The sequence below is a fragment of the Uloborus diversus genome, chromosome 5 (assembly GCF_026930045.1).
Source record: "Uloborus diversus isolate 005 chromosome 5, Udiv.v.3.1, whole genome shotgun sequence".
Lineage (NCBI taxonomy): Eukaryota > Metazoa > Arthropoda > Arachnida > Araneae > Uloboridae > Uloborus > Uloborus diversus.
The window spans coordinates 151,943,776-151,967,670 of NC_072735.1; the positions used below are offsets into that span (position 1 = coordinate 151,943,776).

A 23,895-nucleotide genomic window follows, 5' to 3' on the forward strand; every position below is an offset into this window, starting at 1 on the left:
TTTTATTTTTCTATTTTCATGTTTTATTGTTACTTATTATTTTCATTTTTATGCCCATTTGAGAAAAAATTAACTAAAAAATTAGTAATTCTCTAGCCCTCTTCCAAATTTTTGAAATAAAACAAAAACACCTTTTCCAACCATCTCATTAGGGGTCGCTCAGGCTTTCAGTTTTAGATCCGCATTTTGTGAAAATAAAAAGTTGTTTTTGTGAACTTTCTTCATTTTTGTAACAAACAACTATTTTTGGATATTTTCCTTTTTATTTGGGTATTATCAAATACATTATTTTGTGAGAAAAAAAAAAGTGTCAATCATCAAGAGAATTTTTGGTTAATCCTTCTGCGAAATCTCTTAGGCTCAAACTATTTCTCTGGGAATTACTCTGAAGCTGTATTTTATTTTTTTAAAACACTAATGTTTTGTTTTCAGTAGAATTGATTCAGCTTACAAAATAAAAAGAATTGTTTTTACAAATGAAATTTTGTGAAGGGGCAAAACCCCTTCACAAAAAACGAACAAACCAGCAAAACGAACCCTATTTGTACCTGGATCGACCTATGAGCATGTACCTAGTCTTAACCTCTACTAAAAGGCTTCAATTGCTTCAAGTTATTTGCATAACATACAGTAGAAGCCGCTTAATGTGATCACTTTGGGACAAATACAATTTGATAACAATAACCGATTGATAATATAGCCGAAAGGAATCAAGGACGCACAAAATGAAGATTTTTTCAATTAAGAAGCATTTATTTTCATAATTGCAAATTTAAATTATAATTACTGAATCAAACGCAGTTTAAAATTATAAATTAGCAGATGACATAGTTCATTTTTCCCATCGAATAAACCATTCGTCTGATGCTAAAGTCTTTATTTGCCCATTTTAAAAGCCAGAAATAAAGTTTTTAAAGTTAAATTTTTTCTGCATTATCCAACCGTCTATTCCTGCATCATTTTCTCTGACACTCGTAAACCAGTTTCAACTTCATCATCATTTCCAGCACGGTTTTGCTTGTTGTTTAAATTTTCAATCTCGTCACTTTTTTTTTTTTTTTTTTGTAACTTACAAAGTATTGGCTGAGAAATTTTTAGATGTACTGTCTTGACTCATAATGGTTGAATTGTCAAAGTGTTTAAAGAGAAAAATTCTTCTGCTTTACTGATGAGAAGGGAACTGTCAGTGTTTGCCTTTGTATTTCTGTTGATTGAGGAACAAAAAAGGGAAAAAATTCAAAATCTATGAAAAAGTGAAAACAATAAACGAATGCACTAATTACATTATTCAATCTTTTTAACGCATGTTGATATACAAGTGTTCCGGATCTTCGTGATTCTGATATATAATATTAAGCGAATGATAACATTAACCGTGATCACTTTAAGCAGCGCCTAAGGTATTTCAGAAATTTCATTTGTAATTGGAATAAAACTTTTTTTTTTTGCATGTAGCTGACTTTAGAAGAAAAAAATAGCATTTTTCTCGTAAAAAAATTATTTCACAATTTACAAAAATCACAAGATACAAAAACCTATTTCAGTTTACTTCTGAGTTAATAATTTTTATATGGAAAATAACTAAAATGTTATTTTCCATACAAAATTACTATTAGAAATTATAAATTTCTGAAGATGGGAATATTGAATTAATTCTTCATCAAGCAGTAGGGTGGAGCAAAAAAAAAACAACCTAAATTTTTAAAAAATAATCAGAACAGATTGCAATTATTATTTTTTGAACATACTGTCACACATGCTATATCAAATATAACCTAATACTGCATTTTGGGGGACTTTGATTTTTAGAAATTAACTGAGTGAGATTCCCGAATGTTACTTTGTGCGGTTATATTTCAATGATAACAGCCTCAATAATTAGAACTTGGATCCACCTTTGGCTATTTCACAAGGAACTAGAATTTTAATAGCCTAGTATAAAATTGGCTTATAGCAATAGGATTTAATGGAATAATTTTCAATACAGAGCAATTTTGCTATTTTTTTTTTTTTTTTTCAATAACTATCTTCAATTATTTTACACCTCTATTACACTTTCAATGACGCATGACTTTTTTAACATGTTTTGGGGCACTAAAAAAACAATGAATTTGAAAAAATTATGTAGACTATTGTACCATTATACAGTTTTCTCTCTCCCAGCTGATTAAAAAAAAAACTGTATATCAAATTGATTTATAATTTTCAGAAAGTTTTCAACTAGATTTGAGGCGTATAAGGCACTGGAAGATATGAACAGGGTTTCAACGGAAAAAAAAAACCAAACTAGTATACTTAAATCACAACTTTCCCACCCTCCACAAAAAGCTAAAATTTTTTTCAAAAATTTAATAAAATTACCCATTTTTAACTATATTTGTGGTGGTTGGGACATCAAAAGATATAACATAGCATGAAAAGATTTTGCATGTGTAATAATAGTATGTTCAAAAGACAACTCCAACTCACCGACAATTTTTTCCAAATTTGTATTTTTTGCTTCACGCTATTAATCAGTCCTTAACTACAGTCGGACCCCGCTTTAACAAACCTCTATTTAACGAATTTCACGATTTGGCGAATTTTTATTTCACCCCAACTAAAATGAAGGCAAAATCCTCTATTTACCAAATAGTAAACCCCGAAGTAACAAATTACTTTAACGGGCTTTTTTTTTCTTTTTGTTAATTGGAAAAAGGAAATATAGGATTGCTTTACAAATGATACTACATCCATCTTGCCTGAAGCAGAAAAAGGCTTTTCTTAGAATCAGCAATTTTTGACGGGCGAGGGATTCAATGAATGACCAATAAATACCGATTCTGATGCAGAAAGCAATAATGAAACTCCTGTTAAGACTTACTTTTTCTAATGCTTTACTTGTCCTGGAAACTGCAAAAAAAAAATAAATCTCATGCAACAGGCTATAAATTACACAATATTTTCTTCTTTTCATAAAGTCGAGAGAGAACTATTTCGAGTGAAGTATCAAGGAACTAGTCAAACATCTTATTACACAGTGCGTTAAAATTTCAAATTAACTAGTATGTAATAAGTCCTCGAATGCTGAATAAAAAGTGCACACTTTCTAATTATGGATATTTTTGTGCAGTTGCTTATTAGGGCTTTTAGATAAGGTGAGTGCATTTTTTTCTCACCCCCGATATTACAAATAACTCTGATTTAACATATAAAAGTTTCGGTCGTAATGAATTTGTTAAATTGGGGTCCGACTGTAATGTACAAATTCCCTTTATAGTTTTGAAAAAAATACAATAAACTTTTATTTGCAAAAAATTTTTCTTTTTTTTTTTTGCCTAAAAAATTAGTTCTGCCCATCATTTTAAAATTTCCAGAAATTTTACATCTGTAAACAAAAGCATGGTACTTAAAAAAATTTAGACATAATTTTAAGAATATTAGATAAATAATGTAAATCTTAATTACCTTTCATATTGAAGTTCAGCATCAATTGAAAAATAATGGAATTTTGAGTTTGATCGTGGTTTTATAGGTGTTCGTAAGGTGATGAAGTACAATCGATCTGAAAGTAATAATAAAGTAGACTTAGATACAGAAAATTTATTACACTTTCATGCTAAAATAATTCAAGTTAAGCAAAAGTTCAATTAAAATCAGTATTATATGCTTGTGTTAACAAATACAAAATGGCAACAACAAACAGATAAACATTTCAATTCATTGTCAACTTTCATTCACTTCTTTTTCTCTTTACAATGAAATTGTTTCCAATCATGCAAAAATGAATTTTGAATCATATTTAAAATTTAGTAATAAAAATATTTTTGTAAGAAAATAAAATAAAAAAAAACCAACTTCAAGACAGCAGCTGGAAATTGTACTAAAAAGTAAAAAATAATTTTATTCTTTGAACGCCATCTATACTACTTTTAAAATTTTTGAGATCAGCAAAAAAGGATATGTAAAATTATGAGTAACCATATTTTGCTTATATTTTTCAGAATAACTACTCAAAATTAAGAACAGCCCCGACTCTTGGGATAGGCGACCTAGGCAAGTTGCCTAGGGCAGCAGATTTTGAAATTGAAATGTTTAAAAGAATATGAATATCTGTTTCTGCGCTATAAGATTCACTGCTTCAATGCTAAAAATAATAATAATATTAATAATATAATAATAATAATTTAGAATGTGCAACAGTGCTTGGATATGCAAAACATAGTTCGGAATTGAACTAGAATTTCAATTTACTTTTAGAGGCCGCAAATGGCAAGATTTAAAAATTGTTGAAAAATATTAAAATGTGTCTAACGCCATAAGATGCACTACTTTAATATTATTAATTATATAATTTAATGTATGTACCAGTGCTTGAGTATGCAAAACCCAGTTTAGAATTTAACTAGAAACTCTCAAATTGTGAACACTTTACTATTATTTTTATTTCATTAAAATATCACTATTTATTTTTTATTATTAATATTATTTAATGTGGGGGGGGGGGGGGAACGGCACTAGTCAATATTGCTTAGGGCAGCAGAATTTCTAGAGCCGGCCTGATTAAGAATCAAACATTTATACCCTGACTCCTTTACATATCAAATGTCATGTAAATGAATGCTATTCAAGAACCTGTGTCCTTTAAAATTAACATTTAGTTGAATTAAGGTTATCTATTGTTTTTTCCCAACTTCAAAAATTATGTTTAAAATTAGTATCTATGGTGCTCAAAGAATAAAATTATTTTTTATTTTTTAAAGCAATTTCCAGCTCAAGTTTTGAAGTGGGTTCCATTTTTGTTTTCAAACATGTTTTTATTTCATTCTTTTTAGAGGAAATGCATTTCAGAAATGGTCTGAACCATCACGAAACTTCATATAAATGTCCTATTTAAAAAAAATACTGATCAACACATCTAAAAATATTTAAATATTAATGGTTTCTCCAACTAATTTATATTTAAGGCAACTTACAAGTTACTTGTGATAAAAATCATGTGTCTCCTTATTTTGGCCTTTATGCCATGAAATAAAAAAAAAACCACAAGGATTACTATTATTACTAGCCGCGTCGCTCAGCTTTGCACGGTCCACCTCGAAAATAAAAGTTATGTCAAGTGACGCGAGTTCAATACTCAGACTTGAACCAAAAAAAAAAGGCCAGCGAAATTTTGCGGCAGATTGCGGAAAACTCCCAAAAAGTAAACATTTTAAATCCCCTGTGATTACAGGAAAAGCCTCAAAACAAAAACAAGAGTTTTACCTGTTCTTATTCGAGAAAAAAAAATGGCAACAGATCTTTCATCTCAATGATTTTCTTCACCGCTATACATTTTAATAAAAGCGTTGTTGCGGAAAGTTGAGATGAAGCACTGAATAATAATTTGAATGGAGGAAAGCCTTCGAAAAATAGGGATTTGATTTTGAAATCTAAGAGTCATAATTAATAGTTTTTAATTGATATCTCCGCTAATTATTATCGGAGGATTATGTTAAATAGCCAAACATGAAGACGGGAAGATGACGAATCCATCGATACCTGGTTCGATGGTCAGTTCACTGTCGTTCGGGAGAAGAAGCTTGGACATAGATAGATAGATAGATACTCAGATTTTATATGTATAAGATTAATATTACTGTTGGACAGCAACTATTTTTCATATTAATAGGCTTTGTATTTAATCATTTAGTAGTGAAATTACATGAAATTTACTATTTTTGGTCCATAACATCTTTTCTAAAGAACAAATATGATCAAGCAAAGGTATGGGATCTAAGAGCAACCCCCATCCATTACCGTATTTTCCTGCGTATTATCCGCAGGCAGCCTATAATTCGCAGGTCCTAAAATCGGCCAGAAGAAAAAAGGCTTCGTATAATTTGCATCGCCGTATAATCCGCGGATAATAAAATGTAAAAAATAAAATTTGGATTTAACATACTATTTGAGTAACTAAACTAAAAATGTGAAAAAGGAATTACTTTGAAGGTATAATAAAAATTAATCTGAAATATAATGTAAAAAAATAATGATTTATTCTTGACATCATGATTATAGTACACTAATTACTTGAAAAACAAAGAGTCAAAACGAAAGAACAAACTGTCTAATCTTGTGCAAATGAAACCTTCCTCTTTCACTGTACTGTTGCTTGTTTTACATGGCCTGAATTGCGTAAAAGGAACATTCAAGCAATGTAAAATAAGCAACATACAGGCAGGCAGTGAGAAAGAATATTCAAGATATGTAAAATAAATAACATTCAGGCAGCTTATGGACTCAATCAGTAATTCCTACTGTAAATATTGAGGTTTCCGTTGGTGTTAAGAAAAAAAACACAGATAACCCGCAGCAGCGTATAATCCGCACCTCATAAACTCTGCCTCTTTTAACAGATAATACGCGGATTATACGCAGGAAAATATGGCAAAAAAAAATAATAATCATAAAATTCTGTTCACTAAGTGAAACTCTGAGATGACAAACAAACGAAAAAAATAATAAATATACATACGGTACGAACCGATAACCACCTTCTTTTTGAAGTTTGCTAAAAAGATTGTATAACTCCAGCTCCACATAACTTATAAGTTCCAAATCAATTAAGTCAGATACAGAAAAATTCCCTCTTTCTTTTAACTCTAATATTTTAACTGTACAAGTAAATTTTTACTACTAAAATTATATAAAAAATGCTCATTTTTGTTGTTTTTAATTAATGTCTCCAGTAATTAAAGTTCTAAAAAATGGGACTTGGCTAAGAACATTCTCAAACGTCTCCTTTTGAACAAAAAAATTATCAAAATTGATTCATCCATTTAGAAGCTACAGTGTCACAGCAGACATGTCAAACTTACTCTAAATTCTGATTGTGCCAGGGATTAAAATACAAAAACACTTGAGGCTCTATTGGGCTGGTTTTATCAATCGCATGTGAAGATTGAGTACCCTATGAAAACTTGTCCCCTTATTGCAAATAACAACTGCTTCTGGAGAATTATTTACCAAATTCCTATGACTATTGAAACCAGAGTTGTTCAGAGAAGATGGAAATCAGAGTCAAGACAATAAAAAAGAATTTATAACAGCCTAATCCTAGAATGGATCAAAAGTAAAGGAAAATTGTACAAATTTGATGAATAAAGCCTGTATAAATACAAGTTTGAATACAATATTTTATAGGTTTATTGAAGTTTTAAAGTTCCAGTCAATGAATCCTATGTTCAATTGCTGCACTGATAAAAATAGTTTTAACTTTATCTTGAGAATTGCTACTGTATGTACTCGGGTATAAATCAATCTCAAGTATAAGTCTATCCTCCCCTCCTACTTTTAGAAGAAAAATCGGGAAAAAATCGAAACCCCCCATAGAAATAGTCTACTTTTGGGAAAAAACGGGAGAGTTTTGCCACTAATTTTGAACTTAAATGTTATAAAAAGGAGGAAAATGAAATGTACAGTAGAAGCCACTTAATGTGATCACTTTGGGACAAATATAATTTGATAACAATAACCGACTGATAACAATAACCGAAAAGAATACAGGAGACACAAAATAATGATTTTTTTCCTATTAAGGTGCATATATTTTGACAACCTCAAATTAAAATCACAATGATTCAACTGAACGCAGTTTTAAATTATAAATTATTAAATTAACAGAATGGAAATATCTGAGTTATAAAAAGTTAAAGCTAAATTATGCAAATTTTAATCATACAGTAATAGGTGAAGTAAAAAAAGACCATTTTCCCTGACATTCGTAAACCAGTTTCAAAGCACATTCAGCTTTTCTATCTTTTAAAGCATAGTTTTGCTTGTTGTTTAAATTTTAACTTAACTTCGCTTTGTTTTCAAACTCGACACAATTCTTATTTGCCATTTACAAAGTAATGGCAACAATGGAGGTCCTACATCAATACTTGCAACAATGTCCAGCGACTGAATTTTTTTAGTTGCAAAAGAAAGTTTTTTTAGCGAGAGTCTGTGGTCACTGGGGGCGAACTTTCTGTAGCTTCATTCCTAGAAAAATTTTGAACTGCTATTGAAAACCACAAAATGCTACACAGAAAGTTAGTCTCTTCTGGGTTTGCCTATGTATTTCTGTTAATTGAGGAAGAAAACGGGGAGAAAAAATTGAAAGTTTATGAAAAAGTTGATAACAATAAACGAAGACTCTGATTACAATATCCGACTTTTTTAACGTGTGTTAACATACAAATGTTCTGGGACTTCGTGATTCTGATAACATTAAGCGAATGATAATATTAACCGTGATCACATTAAGCGGCGCCTACTGTAATTAACATTTTTATGTTAAAAAACATCCGATTTTAGTTCTGCACCAAATGCTGATTTTGCTGTTGGGATTTTTTTTACTGGTTGCATTTATTTTGATTTTGTATCAATAAACTTTTATGCTGTAGCCATATTATATATATTTTTTTTTTAATGAACAATAATTCGTGACTATCGGGAAAATTTGCGATACGGCGATCCCCGCACTTTTTGCGTAGTCTGCCTTTTATTGCAATTATTTATTCTTTATTTCAGTCAGATGACGTAAAATCTATTTAGCATCTTCTTAAAAAGGGATAAACTAAAATCGGGGGAAAATGTTCATGTCTTCAAGTGTTTTTTTCGAAGAAAAGATTGGGGAAAATTTTCGGAAATTTCTGCCCTGCGTATAAGTTGACTCCCTGACTTTAAACATCATTTTTTGTAATAAATTTCTCCAGTTATACGCGAGTATATATGGTATTCTTTAAAAGCTGTCCCTGACATTAATATCCTCCAATTATTCAAAATTTTCTGATTACTTATTTTACTGTACATTAAGGAGCCTATATAGTTATCTAGCTTGAAATTTCATGCGTCATTTTTAGTTTATTCTATGATAAATGCTTGATGAAGTATCATTCTATTACTCAGAGAATGGCCCTTCTATTGGATGGTTTGCCGGCGACTTTTTTAACCGGAAGCGGTGACAGGAAAACATTTTGCATATGTTTCAGTAACATAAATAAAATGCACAGATTTTGAATAGACAATACGCAAAGGTACAGAAAAACGCACATAAAACATTTATTTATTTATTTATTTTTAATTACTCATACTTAATAAATCAGAGAAAGATCAATACTTGTATCGAAATTTTAATTGATGATGTCAAACAATTGTAAAATGCAATATAAAAAAAACTTTAAAAAATTTAAATGTTCGCATCAAGTCTTTCATTCGAAAATTTGGACTGTTAAAATTACTCTAAAATATGCCAATACTTAAAGAATTAAATACTAAACAGTTTACCTTTGATATATTCAGCAACATGCACGGAAATGTTCTCTAATTCTTGCATTTTTGAAATTAGTATTTAAAGCATCTTAGAGGGAGGAAAGTAGAGAAGAGGATGAAAGTTGTGAGTTTATTATGAAATATTGGCCAATGAATTTTTATTTTAGCCGGTTTAATGAGAAAATGGAGGACCGAAAATGCTCTGCTGAGCCTTCAATGGGAAGCTAAATGAGAGAATTTATTGTCAAAATTAGATCATGCCGACTAGCAAACACTTGTCAATTTAACGTTTTCATTTTAAAATGTTTGTGTATTGTCAAGTTTAGTAACACTAGAACGACTTTTAAAAAATAATAATAAATATCCTATTTCTTTTTTTTTCTTTTCTAATTTTAATTTGCATTATTTTTAGTTTATATTCAATATTTTTAAAATGAAAATAATTTCAATAAAAGTTCAGCATGAGTTTTCTTCAAACAAATCAAAAAGTCAACCATTCTAAGTCCTTTTTGGCTATTGAAAATAGAATATTCATTAAAATTTTCTGATAATTTCTTTTTTTTTTAAGATTAGAAAAGAAATTTGACAAATAATTTAGCTAGAAAAAAAAATTGCGTTAATATCACGGATAAATAATTCGTAAATAAACCGCTACAAAATACAAACAGGCGTAATGGCTGGAATAGCAGAATTCTTTGGGAAAAATAAGGTAAACATTAACATTAAACTCTATGAAATTATTACTTATTTTCTTTTTTATTTCGCTCTTTTATCAGACTTTTACTGCACTCCAATCATTGCTTTCTGCACAGAGAGATTTTCAAGTTTTGTATGTACATAATATGCCTTATATTGCGCATCGAATCTTGAATATAATAAGTTTGCTGTTTTTGTGTGCATTTTCAAAAATCATTTAAAATATATGTTTCAGTTTGCTATCAGGGAAGATTTCGATAACTGGGAAATTGGCATCCAGTTTTGTCACCAATGTCTGTACAACGAATATTTTTCTTTTGCATACGTAAACAATGCTTGAAGAAATTTATTTGCACAAGGTTACCACAAAGGTGCAATGCTACAAAAATTAAAATCAATCCCTCCAAAAATGTCAACTGCTCCGATTTCTTGTCTGACATGTTCTTTCGACGGCATTATTCCCAACTATCGAAATATCCCTTGCTATCAGTTGGAAGGTTCTAACTGGTATATCTTTCGGTAATTTCCTCTTCTCTTCTTCTTCTTCTTTTTTTTTTTTTTTTTTTTTTTGCAGTGGAAAAAAGATTTTTTTATTCTTTTGAAATTATAAAGAATATTTCTTTACTTTTTAAGTTGACGGTGAAATTTTTAAATAAAAATAAAGGGGATATGTGTGATGCACATAATACTCAGAAAATAGTTTGCAAATTGTTACTGCAGTTTTCAGGGGTGTCCCCTCTAAGAGCATGTGTGTCCTCCCCCCTACCACCTAAATTATGCAAAGCCCCTCAAAAACAAGAGCATACCCCTAAAACCAGGAAAAATATGCTTCAAAACAAACCCCTAGGTAAAAATTTCAATGGAGCTGTCTGCGCCATGACCTTTCCCTAGGTGAGCAGCCCTGCAGTTAATGTTATCAATTGTTTATTGTTATTCGTATCATTCGTTCCTGATTTCCTCCTTTCAGTTTTATGATAAAATTATGCAGTGTGTGATCATTACATTGTTTGATTTCATTAGGTTTCGAATCTGTGATTGGGCTGACCAGAGCCGATCCTAGGGTGTCGGTCGCCCGTGTGCAAAGACCTAATGTGCCGCCCCTCAAGAGTAATTTGCATATTTTGACTAATCTTTAACGTCTATATAAATCCTTCTTTAAATTTTTATGCAAAGTTCGATTTAAAAAAAAGGGGGGGGGGACAGAAGAATCTTATAAAAAGGAAGAAATTTTTTATAGTAAGAAACTCCTTAGGTACAATTTTTATCTTTGAAGAAAGTAATAGATACCAAAATTTACTAGTCGTAAAAACGAATATAATGGTCTTTCTTCGGTGACATCAGAGAAGGGACGGAGGAAGGGGAAGCGTGGGGGGTGGTGTCAGGGGTTCAGGGGAGGAAGATTGCTCCAAGAAAATTATCGAAGTTGGCGTATGAAAAATATTTTTAGTTAATCTTTAGTTGTGTTTGGTTGCAAGGACAAAAGAGTCAAGTATATTCAAGGTGCATGGAGAAATTTTCGAAATTGACGTCAAATATCGCAATTTTAGGAACTTTTTCCAGACTTTAGGTGAAAGTAATGTTGCAGTTCTTCCCTAAAATTCTTTCAAAATTGATAATAAATTTGAAGCTATATTTTAAGACCATAGCTTAGGAAGGATCGGCGTTCTTCCTGAAAAATCTGCGAAACTAAAATTTTAAACCCGCAATTTTGGCAATTTGCAAGAGGGAGGGAGATTCAATCATCTCCCATCGAACTACAGTAAAACCTCGTTAAGTCGTCACTCAGGGGATCAAAAAATTTTGACCACTTATGTGGAGTGACTACTTATGAGGAGTGGAAAATTAAGGAAGAAAAAAAAAGCCTTAGAAATATTAATGAATAGCAATAGAATTCTGTGAGAAAAACAATAACTTACGTAAACAATGTCTATAAATTAATGGAAATTTTATAAAGGGGGGAAGTACTAATGATATAGTTATTTTGTTTTATTTTCTCTTACTTAAACATTACTTAATAACTTATTTTAATGTAGTTACGGTACATTACTACAATCCTTCAATGTTGACTGATGAAGTTGTTGCTTTCCGGAAAAAACTATCTCTTCTAACATACATCAAGCTTCACATTTTGTGTTGTAGTTCCTTGAACAGATGTTAAATACTGACTAACTTTCTAAAGGTATTAGATTTGTCTGTCTTGCTGGAAAGAGTTTGATTCATATTCTCGGCACTCGGCAAAGTCACAGCAAGAAGTCTGCTTTGAATGACCAGATCCAAGGATCGAGATATCAAGGAAAAATGACTATCATTGCCTTTCAACTAAGTCCGACACTATTGACACAATGAGACCTTCTCGGGACCAAAGAGAAACGACCACTTAAGCGGAGTGACCACTTAACCGGTCGACTACTTATTGAGGTTTCACTGTATTTCGAAATATAAGTTTAAAACGTAAATTTAGGCTGTCTTTGGTGACGGCAGGAGATCTGGCGGCTATCCTCCGGTAATTTCTCGGCACTATTTTTTCAAAAACCCATTTTTGGCTAAATTTGAAAACAATAGGGTAAGCGTGAAAATATTCCGAACCAAAATATTTTTCGGAACTGAAATCCATTACAGGCTATTTTTGGGAAGGAAAGGTTTTGGAGCTCTTAAGCAGATATTTCTAAAATCCCAATTTTATATTATCTTTGGTGACGTTAACAAAACTGGGAAGCTTCTACGGATCTTTCGAATATTTTTCAACATTAATGTCTTTTGAATTAAATACAGATACTGTTACCCCTTTACTTTAGAAACTTGGTAATTTGTAGTGGTTTTTATTTAATTGTGTGCACCTGAATTTGATTGTCTAATAATAATAGTCTGTATTATCTCTTGATTGTATTTTTTTTATTTACTTACATATTTTTCAGACATTTCGACCTAAGAAAAAGTTTGAGCAAGGGACACTTCGCTATTCTCTTCATAAAAGAGCCCAAGCTTCACTAAATTCAGCTATAAATCTACAAGATGCTGTAAAATTGCCGCCAGGGGAGAATCTTAATGATTGGCTTGCTGTTCACGGTATTCTATTTTTATGTCAAAATTTTTGTTTCAGTTTCATCTGGAATTAAAATTTTCATTTGTTATTAAGGTAAAAACTGGGAAATTTGGTTAGTAGCCAGTGACCGGTCGACTCAGTCTTATTAGTTTCCACTTTTTACAGTTAGTAGCTTTTTTTTAAAATTGCTATGCTTCAAATTTCTCAATAATGAAAAAAACTGACATCGTAATATATTATGCATTGTTTTATATAAATCTATAACCTACTAACTATTCATGATTACCATATTTTTGGAAATAAGCGCCCCAGCACATACAAGAGAAAAGGTGAAGAATTGCCGGTGAGGCCCATATAACGGGTCTGGCGAATACAGTGTCTTTTTTTTCTTTTCTTATTTTCAAGAAAAAAGTTCCAAGTTTAAAAAAAAAAGTTGAAAATGCTGGCATTAGATGGCAGGCACCATATTGTTTCCTTTCATTTTGCGAAATCCTTCGATCTTATGCGACAAGTAAAATAAAGAGGGGGGGGGGGGTTCGGAGAAGGATGCCAGCAATTGCATGTGTTTCACCGCTAAATTATGTGGGCCAGCGCAGGGGCGGCATTTCAGCATTACATTTGGGGGGTCAAGCTTCTTAAATATGAGTTACCTCAGTATGGTACAAAACACACACTGATTAACAAAGAGGTGGTCATAAAACTAGTCTAATATTAACAATCAATAATGTTTAAAAACATGATAACTTATAAAATGTATTGAAATTTATGATAAAATCTTAATTCGTTTTATATGAAACACCTTGATACTACAGTTTTTACCTTTTAGTGAATTTTTAATGAATGTTTTTCGGAATTCAGAAGAACAGGAAATCATGCACTAATCCATCAATGCCCAGGATAGTGCTCTTTTTCCGGTAAAGCTAAAGATAAAAAATTTTTGATCCATGGTGCTCCGAAAAAAGGTCGTCTCTAACCTCCTGAGACATAAAAATGATCTTGCTCAACTAGCTGAGCTGGTTGGAATAGTTAAAAAATTAATTGAGGTAACATATGCATAAAAATACACTTTTCAGATCTTGCTCTTCAAAATCACCCAGGCAACTTTAAAAATTACGAGGGACTTCAGTTTTCATCATTGAATAATCTAGCCTCTATCTACAAAACAATGCTTCGTGACTCATTGAAATATTTTATTTTTTGTTTTCAACATCCAATCCAGATAATATAGAGCAAACAATACAGAAAAATATTCATCAAACCTTGAGTTATTTTCATTAAAAATGAATCTATTAGTTCATACAAAATATTAAATCAATGTTTAACTTTTCATCATCATGGAGATATTTGTTACATATCCTTAATTGATTTTTTTTTTTTTTAAATTGGAGCAGAGTAAGATTTTTTTTTGAAAAGTTACACGCTTGGTTGAAATAAACATACAAGTTAAAATCATTAACAGTTTCAATTGTAAACTGAACTGAAACTTGAATAGTCAAAAAATAAAGGTAACGGATTGAAGATGTTTTGATAGAGTAAAACATTGTTCAAAAACTCTCCACGATATAAACAAATTAAATAAAATTTAAACGAAGCCATTCATGTTAGAGGGCACCAGCTTTCTCACTATTGAAAGAATCGTTTTGCAATAATTCTGCCAGGCGTCAAATCACTGCTTTGAAATTATCGAGAAATACTTTATTGTTTTAACTATAGAAGACCATCTTGTGTCACTCCGAGTCATAGTTAAAGAAGGAATTTTTTGATGTGTGATGTTTATGTTTTCAAAAATAGCGTGTATTTTTAAGAAGTTTCTGTGAATGAATGCTATGCATTGAGTAGCTGGAATGTTTCTCTACTTGAAGAAAGCAATATACACTCAATAAATAAACATACACTTAAAATATGAGCGTAAAATCAATTTTATGTCCCAAGGAATTTTCTTTTGAAAATCATGCACACCACTTGCTTGCACGGCCTCTCATACGGGATCTACCATCGTTCCAGATCCAGGCCCGGATCTGCGTTCCCATAGATCCCGCAGTGGGGTGGGGGGGGGGCACGTCCTTAAGGGGCCAAACAACCCAAGAAATTGAAAAAAAAAAAAAAAGCACTAAGGCTTGCAAATATACACCGCTGGCCATTGGGAAGAGGCCCTACATATTTTGTTGCAGGGGCCCCGAAATTTATAGACCCGGGTCTTATCGTTACACTGGGCACACACAATGAGGAATTTAGCCTTATATATAGGAAAATTACTTCTTTAGTTAAAGTTCACCATAGTTCTACGTCATTTTTTTCTGTGCTGAACAAGCCAGAAAGTGTTTCATGCATTCAACGGAGAACACTTGTTTGTGCCTGGTAATGTGTCGAGTTTCATCAACTATTTACTGAGAATGAGAGCGATGTTTTAAAAATGAAGAATGATTTGCGATTAACAAAAATTGAATTTACCCATTTTTTATCATTCTGCTCAAAAAAATTTGGGGGTGCGACCGCCCCCTCTTGCCCCTCCTATTTGCCGCCCCTGGGCCAGCAAGCCCCACCGGAGCAAAGGGGGGAGATTGTCAGGAAGAGGAGAATTGTTAGCAAAAGTACTAGTAGGGGAGAGAAATGGACATTCCAGTTTTGTAAAGGGAATTCCCCCCCCCCTCCCCCACTCACACACAAAAGTGGGTTGCTCGGGACAATCAAGCAACCTAATTGGAAACTTGTTTCTCTTTCCCCTAGCTCTAATTTTATTCACTTGTTGCATATTTTGCTGTCATTTGTGCGTTCTTTTAGCTTATCCCTTTTTTCTTTTTTTTTTGTGGAATTTTTTCACTGAGTTGCTTTTGAAATGGCTCCTAAGTAAGAAAAGCTATGCTGCAGCCTTAAGTTAAAGGTAATAACAATGGCAGTAACAAAAAAAGGTAATAACAAATGCCGTTGCCGACTACGGACTTGGTTGTTCCATCGCTCTTTTTATGCACTGAAGAAGGGGTTTGAATTTATAACCCCAAAACAGCTGTTTGCAGAGTTGTTTTAAATGCTTTTATTTGTACATATATGCATGTTGTCATATTTTTACTCAAATTCTTTTTTAAAATCATACAACATTACAATGACTGGCACATTATTAGACTTTATTTCTTTATTGTCTATTTCAATATTGTATATATTCCTATATTAAACTTAGAACTTCAAAATAAATGCATTTTTTTCCCATCTATAATGCACTTTTTATTTCTTTTATTTTTTAATTTAGTGGTTGATTTTTTCAATCGAATCAATTTAATATATGGCACCGTTATTGATTCCTGCACAGAAGAAACCTGTCCTACCATGTCTGGTGGATCTCGGTATGTACAGAATTAGTTTGCTACATAATTCAAGATTTTAATGCTTTTATGATGAATATTTCATACATATTGCTTCATATAAATCAATTGTTATCTAAATGTCTCAAATATATAAATAATTTGCTGTTTAATATTATCAACATAAATTTCTTACGTTCTCCTTCCCCACCACTATATGAAACTTTTTCAGATAAAAAATGTTATTTGTACTTTATCTCAATTTTGAAGTAATGAATTGAAAGTAAATATTTTGTTACTTGTTCGATAGTACACAATTCATCCATTTAGTTGCTATATGGTTAAAAAACTCTATTTATATGGCAATAGTTGATGCTTTTTGTAATTCTATATTTTAAAAAAAGAGTAAAATTATAACAAATAAAAAGTAATGAAATTAAATTTTTTTTTTAAGAATTAGACCTTAAAGTTTTTTATATGTACTGGTTAATGAAATTAATACGACTGCCTAACAAATTGGCGTCTATACATCTAGATTTTTCAGCTTAACATCTAGAATTCCTGTTCCAGGTAGGGATTCAGTATTGATGTCAATGTTTTGTGTTAAAATATTGATGTAATAGGGTTAATATTTTTTAATTTTGATGTTTTATAAGTAAACCTAAAATGTCATCAAAAAGAAACAAATACTGATTTTTACATTTATGAAAATACTGTTATGATAAAATCGTAAATCATTGATAGTAAAAGGTCACAACATCAACCACATTTTAAAAAAAATTTGAGCAGTGCTTTGTTTGAGAAATTGACTACCATTGGGAAAAAGTGAGTAATCCTTTTTTCCATTGCACTGCTGACTGGAATAGTAAGCATTTTAAGTTTTAGTTTTCACTCAGTAATTAAGTATTTAAATTATACTTTTACTTTACATATTTTAGTTCTCTTTTTTTAAATTTCAAATGTGATTTGTAAAATCTTTCCTTGTAATTCGTGGAAAAATAAAAGTACTGGACTACCTATTTATTCTTGTACAGTTTGTCTTTGTCTATCTCAGTTAATTAGATGCAAACTGCATTGCAATAATTGAATTTTTACAAGTCTGGATTCTTTATTTATTGATAAAATGTTTCATAGATAAAGTGTAAAAAACATGTTTACAACCTTTTAAATATCTTCTTAACCTTATTAGAGCCCTCTAAATGTAAAATAATGGCTATTAGTCAACATTACACTTATATTACCCATATTAGACAAATTAAGACATAATTAAGGTCGCAAAATATCACATAAATGTATTTCTAACGCATCAATTTAGTGAAACCAAATAGTTAAAGAAACCAAAGTGTAACCACTATGTTACTATTTATAAAAAAAATATGTTTATATGTATTTCATTTTAAATTTTTAAAAATCTGCTTGAACAAAATGTACCATATTGTTACATAAAGTTATTTCTTGTGCTATTTTAAGTGTCACTTGTAACTTTTTTAGAGGCTATCTTGATAAATTCTCTTGTTCTGTGTTTTGAATAGGTTTGAATATTTGTGGGCAGACGGCATGCAATATAAAAGGCCAACTCCACTACCAGCTCGTCAGTATATATCTCTCCTTATGGACTGGGTAGAAAATCAAGTAAACAATGAAGAAATTTTTCCTGTTACTGTTGGTAAGATTCTGACTTTTAAAAATATATATAGTGTGTACAGTACACAAACATACAAAAGATCGGCAAAAATGTCATGCTAAATCAATCTAATAAATTTATTTATTTCTTTTTTAGTTTAAAAAGTTTTAACGTAACATTCAACAATAAAATATTACAATACAGCTATCGGTACAATACCTGAAAAAAAAAAGTTATTTATAATGTTTTTTCATTGTGGGGGTATCCTCATGAGGTATGTGCTATCATCAAAGTGAAATTGTTTTCGACTGATTTTCAGCTGCATTTTGCTTAAAGGTCTTGAAAACAACTTGATACAATGGTTGGATTCTTGAAATATAGTTCAATGGCTGAAACTTCAGGCTCATGCACAGCTGAATGATTTCAATGTGATGCAGTAATATCCAGGGAAAAAAAAATTCTTTTTTCTCTATCCATTTTCTTTAATGCCATCCAATCAATGAAAAAATTGTGCATGCATTTTAGGCTTTCCAATTAGATTTATAGGAATTCCTGAATACCAATTATAAACATGTTCAGTATATAGAGAGGTAATAATTGAAGGGGGTTGAAAAAAGTGTTCATAATAATAAGGTGCTGTTCCTATTATAGGATGTTCAGAGTACAGAGAGGTCAGAATATGTTAAGTCTATGGAGTTTTGCTGGGACTATCGAATGTGTTCAGAATATTGGCGTGTTCACATTAGAGAGTGTTAGATAGGGGGAATTTCACTGTATATGTGCATATGGTTGGAGTTTATTCTTTATTTTTATTGTTTTAACTTTTGAAGTATGGTAAACCAGTTTTTTCTTTTTTCTTTAAAATTTGCAACTTTTACATATTTGTGTAATTTGGAGGGGCCTTTTGTAAGTGCTTCAAATTACCTACTACAGTTTTGAAAAGAAAAGCTTAACAAATATAACATATATGTACAGCTTAGTGCTTTATGCATTGCTAGTTTTGTAAGAAAAATATAAGAATTAAGTACTGAATTAGAAAATGCATCCAATACAAAATTTCAAAATTGAGGTGGTATGAAATAAATAATGCTAACAGTTGTGATGCAATACTTTTTACAGGCACTGGATTTAACAGAAGTTAGTGATGAAATTGCATTCACTAAATCCATCAGAAGCAATAATTATTCTTTTTAATTATTTCCAAATGAAACAAACTAGAACAAAAAAAAAAAACAATATGTATTAAAAACTGAAGAAAAATGAAATATTGATGTCTCAGAAAAAAGATAATTAGGGGCTATTTTCTTTTGTATGAAAAGAAAAATATTTTACATTTTTAGAATTTGCAATCTTAGAGTTTAATAATTCAATGCAAATTTTTCATGGAGGTTTCTTTTTTTTTTTTGGAAAAGTATTGAATACAATTTTATTTGTAGTGTATTTTTTGGTAAAAAGGTGCAAGTTTCACTCATATATACTAATATTTAATATTTTGTCTTGTGAGCTATTTTAAAATTAGCATCAAATTTGTTACTAAAAAAGGTATAGAAAAATTGGATGTATGTTTTTTTTCATCCATATTGTTACTGACAAAAGAATACTTTTTTGGGGGAGGGGGGAGGGTAGTAGGTTAGAAATTAAATTATAAAGGTGGATTATTCTTTGAAAATTCATAACTAGCAGTGTGAAATGGTTATGATACATTGGAGTCGAAAATCAATGTTCCATTTATAAAAATTATACTCTACATATGAGATAGTGAGAAGCAAAGGGATGCAAGTGGCAAAATTAAAAATTTGGAGATAACCAGTACAAATGGTAGGTGAACCCCTTCTCTGTCTCGGGGTTTGAGATTGTACTAGTAACCCTGGTAAGTGCTGCTGTACAGTATGATTTAGGGAAAAAGAAACAATGAAAGTCTACCTAGGATCTGATCTTTAAACACGTTTTTCTCAAAACTTAAAACAGTTCACTTGCATCCCTTTGCTTCTCACTGCCTCATATGTTCTGCAATTTTTGCACTTCAATGCTACTTAATCGATGCTATTTTTTCTTTGTTTACATGTGCCTTTTTTTTCTCCCTAGATAAACCATTTCCTCGAAACTTTGTTCCTACATGCAAGAAAATATTGACACGACTTTTTCGTGTTTTTGTCCACGTTTATATACATCATTTTGATAGAATAGTTTCTATTGGAGCAGTAAGTTATACTGATTTTTTTTTCAGTGTTGTAAGCAGTGTAGAGTGATATAATTTTGAAATATGTTTAAGAAATCTGTATTGTTTTGGTTCTTTTATATTTCAGCTATTGGAATACATAAAGAAATTATTTTTCATTTGTGTACATGTCATACTCTGAAACAAATAATCAATACATTTATAGAATTGTGAACATAGAATCAGGCACATAATTGGGTACAAAGATTTAAGGAGGTGTAAAATTCTTTTTAGTTCGAAGAAATTGTAATCGAGATAATTTTTTAATCATTAAAAAGATATTTTTAAACTGTGGTACATCCTAAGTGGAATGGGAGGGGGAAAGAGCTAATGTTACAAAACTGATTTTAGTTTATGTAAAAGTAAGATTTGCTTTAATATTCACAAGATCAAATGCAAATACAAGTGTTCTATGCATGATAATTAAAAAATAAAAAAAAACTTCCTTTCAAAATGTTTGCAATGAACAATACATGTACAGAAGAAGGCAAGGGTAGAGAAAGAGCACCAGAAAAGCGGCCAAAGATGAGTTTTAAACTCTTATAGAGTTTGGTGCTAGTTTCTAGAGCATGAGGGGAGCCAGGGACGGAGGGGAGACTGAATATGCACTAATACATGCACATACACAAAACTGTAGTGTGCATGTGTATCAGGGCATATATTTACTATGGGTAGGGAAGACAGAGAAGAGTTTAGTGCTCAAAAAGGGGCCACAAGGCAAAAAAAAATTGAGAAACCCTTCTTTAGGAGACTTTTTTTTGTTTTTATTCTCTAAAGAAAATGTTCTTATTTATGAATTTTATTTTTTCCGAAATGGGGGAAAATAATTTCCATTTGTTTTTCCTTAACGAAAAAGCTATAAACAATTTTATCCCCTCCCCCCATAAAATGTACTTTTATTAATGAGCTTTTTATTTTTATTAATAATTTATTTTCAAAAGTAATTAAAGGATTTTTATAATGGAGAATAATATATTAGCTGCATTGTCTAAAATGTGCTACTACTTTATTTTTTATATATCTATTTCATCGGATGTGTGAGACATATTTTACTTATACAAATCTGCTGTGAATGTTAATAAAATATGTTCAGCATTTTGGCAGTCTTTGCTAAAGGAATATTGAGCAGGTGCTAGAAAGTCAATGTTGGTACATGGGGAAGTAGGCTCGCTTAGTTCTGGGCATTTCTTGTTTATATGTGTTCAAATGTGATATGTGCTTCCGTTTTTACTTTTATTTGCATTATGCCCCTGCATTCAAGTAATATGAAAATTTTTATTCATTTAATAAATATTATTCTAGTGCATTAATTATGTAACTTTTGAATTATTGTTTTAATTTTAGGAACTTTTTTCAAAAGTACTCATAACACTTGTACAGAAATGCTTTGTTGTTCTTTGTGTACATTTGGTGTTATTGAGTGAAATCGTCTATTGAAGATAGATGCTTGTTGAAAGATTAATTAATAAAAATATGCAAAATATAATGCTTTTAAATGCTTAAGATTTGTTGCTATAAAACCATTAAGTTGGTTATAGCCTTTTTGTTTTGACATTTGTGAAAATTAACTGTGTTTAATAAAATGCATACTTTAATTTTATTAAAATTCTCTTTTTGTAACCATAAAATTTATAAGTTTTTCACTGAATGCAAAACAGTTATTTACTGAACCCTCACTTATCTTGATAATATTTCTTTTAGGAGGCTCATGTGAATACTTGCTATAAGCAGTTCTATTATTTCATCACAGAGTTTCACATGGTTAGCCCTAGGGAGTTAGAACCTTTGGTAAGGCATCAGTTTTTATAGTGTTAATTAAAAGAAATGTGCACTTTGTTACAAGAAAAATTCATGCACTTGTGGTGGTTGTAATTGACGCTTAGCACTATGTTCCTTTCAGGCACTGCATTGTGTAGTGCACAAAACTAAATCCTCACTCTTTGAGTGACAAACATGCTCTGCCAGCGTAGATTCTTGGTTAACCTTTCAAGGTTTTCCCAATTGTATACTGCTCTGGTGCTTGAAAGTGTTCCCACATAGATCCCATCCCCTTTCACTCTCAGGAAAAAAAATAGAGTTGTGTCTATGAATGACTGGATGTTCCAACACAACAGATTTGTGTTGTGTTTGCGCAAGAACAAATTATTACAAATTCAGAACAGAAGAAAAAGTTGACTAGTTGCATCAAAAAGAATATTTATTTAGTGGGTTGTAAAACCAACCCTCATTTGGCAGCTAGCAGGTAAAAATGACGTAGAGGGCATGAAGTCTTATGAATTACCTATGGTCCTATGCAGTAGATTCTGCCATAAAAGTACCAACTTTTCTCCGTTAGCTCCCTACCCTGTAGCTTGAAGCCTTCAGATTCCCTCATAATGTAGGAGATGTGGTTGGTTCTTCTCATGCTGATGACCAAGTTTGGGTCATCTGAGTGAACAAAGGCAATCCCAACCACTAGACGACAAAGCACCCAATCGGCTAGTTTTGTGGTATTCCGAGGCACCTAAAGTTGCCTTCCAATTGACAACATTTGTCTTATAACGTAATATATATAAACCAATAGCTATATAAAGAAAATAAATAATAATTGGTAAGAAGTTTTTGAAATAAGCTAAATAAACAACAAAATAGTTTTATAATTAGTACTTATATAGGATATTACAAGTACTTATGAAAATTATAAAAAGTAACTTCTATCTGAGTCACAAAATCTTTAACATCGAGTCTATGGGGAAATATTCGGTTCTGGGAGGTTTTATTCTTATAGGTGGGGTATTCATTTATCCATTACCCGATTAAGCTGGGCTGACAGTATAACAATACTTGATGTGCGGGGGGAAGGGGCCTAAACTTCAAAAAGTAAAAAATACAATTGTGTACAAGCATAGCAATTAAAGACAGATAATTCTTTTTTTATTCCCTTGAAGTCATATGATTTTGAATAATTTATAACTGCACTGAACTGTAGAAATGCATGTAGTTTAGTTAGTTAGTTCCCAATTCATTAATGTGTACTTTCTGAAGCTTTCAGCAAATACGTACTGCTTGTAGTTCTTCAAGTCTGACGCTGCATGTTTAAGCATATTCCCATTAAGTTCAAGTTTAGTTGCTATTTCTTTTAGAGTTGCAGTAGCCCTTTAATTCACAAGAATAAGAACATAAAAATTATCAATTTTAAATATTAATTTTAATTTTATCTATTTTTACTCTAACTAAATATTTTTTCATGTTATTTACAGGTTGAAATGACAAGAAGGATATGTCGGGATAATGCCATGTCTTGTAGATGATTAGTTATCATTATTTATTTCATTTAAGTTATTTCATGCTTTTCTTTTTCTTTCTCATCTGCATGTATATATTTCATTCTGAAATGAAGTTCTGCATTTAGTATGTTCTCATGCTAAGTATATAAATATTATATACACTTAACTCTCTCATTTCTTGTTATATTAATTTTATTTATTCTTTTTCAAGTAACCCAATGGGCATTGTTATTATTTACAGACTCTAAATAAAACTGTAAAGCTTGTTAGCAATAATCCTGCGATTCAGTTCAAAAATTAGTAAAAGGTTGAAGGTATTTTTCTTGCTCTTTAGAATACACATGACTTTAAAAAATGCAGCAGATCAACAGCTCCTAGAATGAAATTCTTTGCTCCTATATTTTGCAGAAATGGAGGTCACACTTGTTTTTGTGTAAGATTTCTCTGGAAAATGAAAGTGTTTTATCATAAATATT

General features: G+C 31.0%; 2 protein-coding genes across 2 annotated transcripts in view; one reads left to right on the plus strand and one right to left on the minus strand.

The window, feature by feature from the left end:
• Nucleotides 1-9,402, minus strand: part of LOC129222296 (dual specificity protein phosphatase CDC14AB-like) — a 57,922-nt gene extending 48,520 nt beyond the window's left edge. The window contains exons 1-2 of the mRNA XM_054856784.1: nucleotides 9,292-9,402; nucleotides 3,448-3,544 (exon numbers count right to left, since the gene is read on the minus strand). Coding sequence (XP_054712759.1) covers nucleotides 3,448-3,544; nucleotides 9,292-9,340 — 146 coding nt within the window. The 5' untranslated portion in view covers nucleotides 9,341-9,402. The remainder of the gene's footprint in view (nucleotides 1-3,447; nucleotides 3,545-9,291) is intronic.
• A 547-nt stretch (nucleotides 9,403-9,949) lies between these two features.
• On the plus strand, nucleotides 9,950-23,443 carry LOC129223196 (MOB kinase activator-like 3). Its single transcript, XM_054857763.1, has 7 exons — nucleotides 9,950-9,985; nucleotides 12,888-13,038; nucleotides 16,260-16,353; nucleotides 17,844-17,977; nucleotides 20,021-20,136; nucleotides 21,855-21,941; nucleotides 23,393-23,443. Exons 1-7 carry the CDS (start codon nucleotides 9,950-9,952, stop codon nucleotides 23,441-23,443), a joined length of 669 nt encoding a protein of 222 aa, XP_054713738.1.
• The last annotated feature ends 452 nt before the right edge of the window (nucleotides 23,444-23,895 follow it).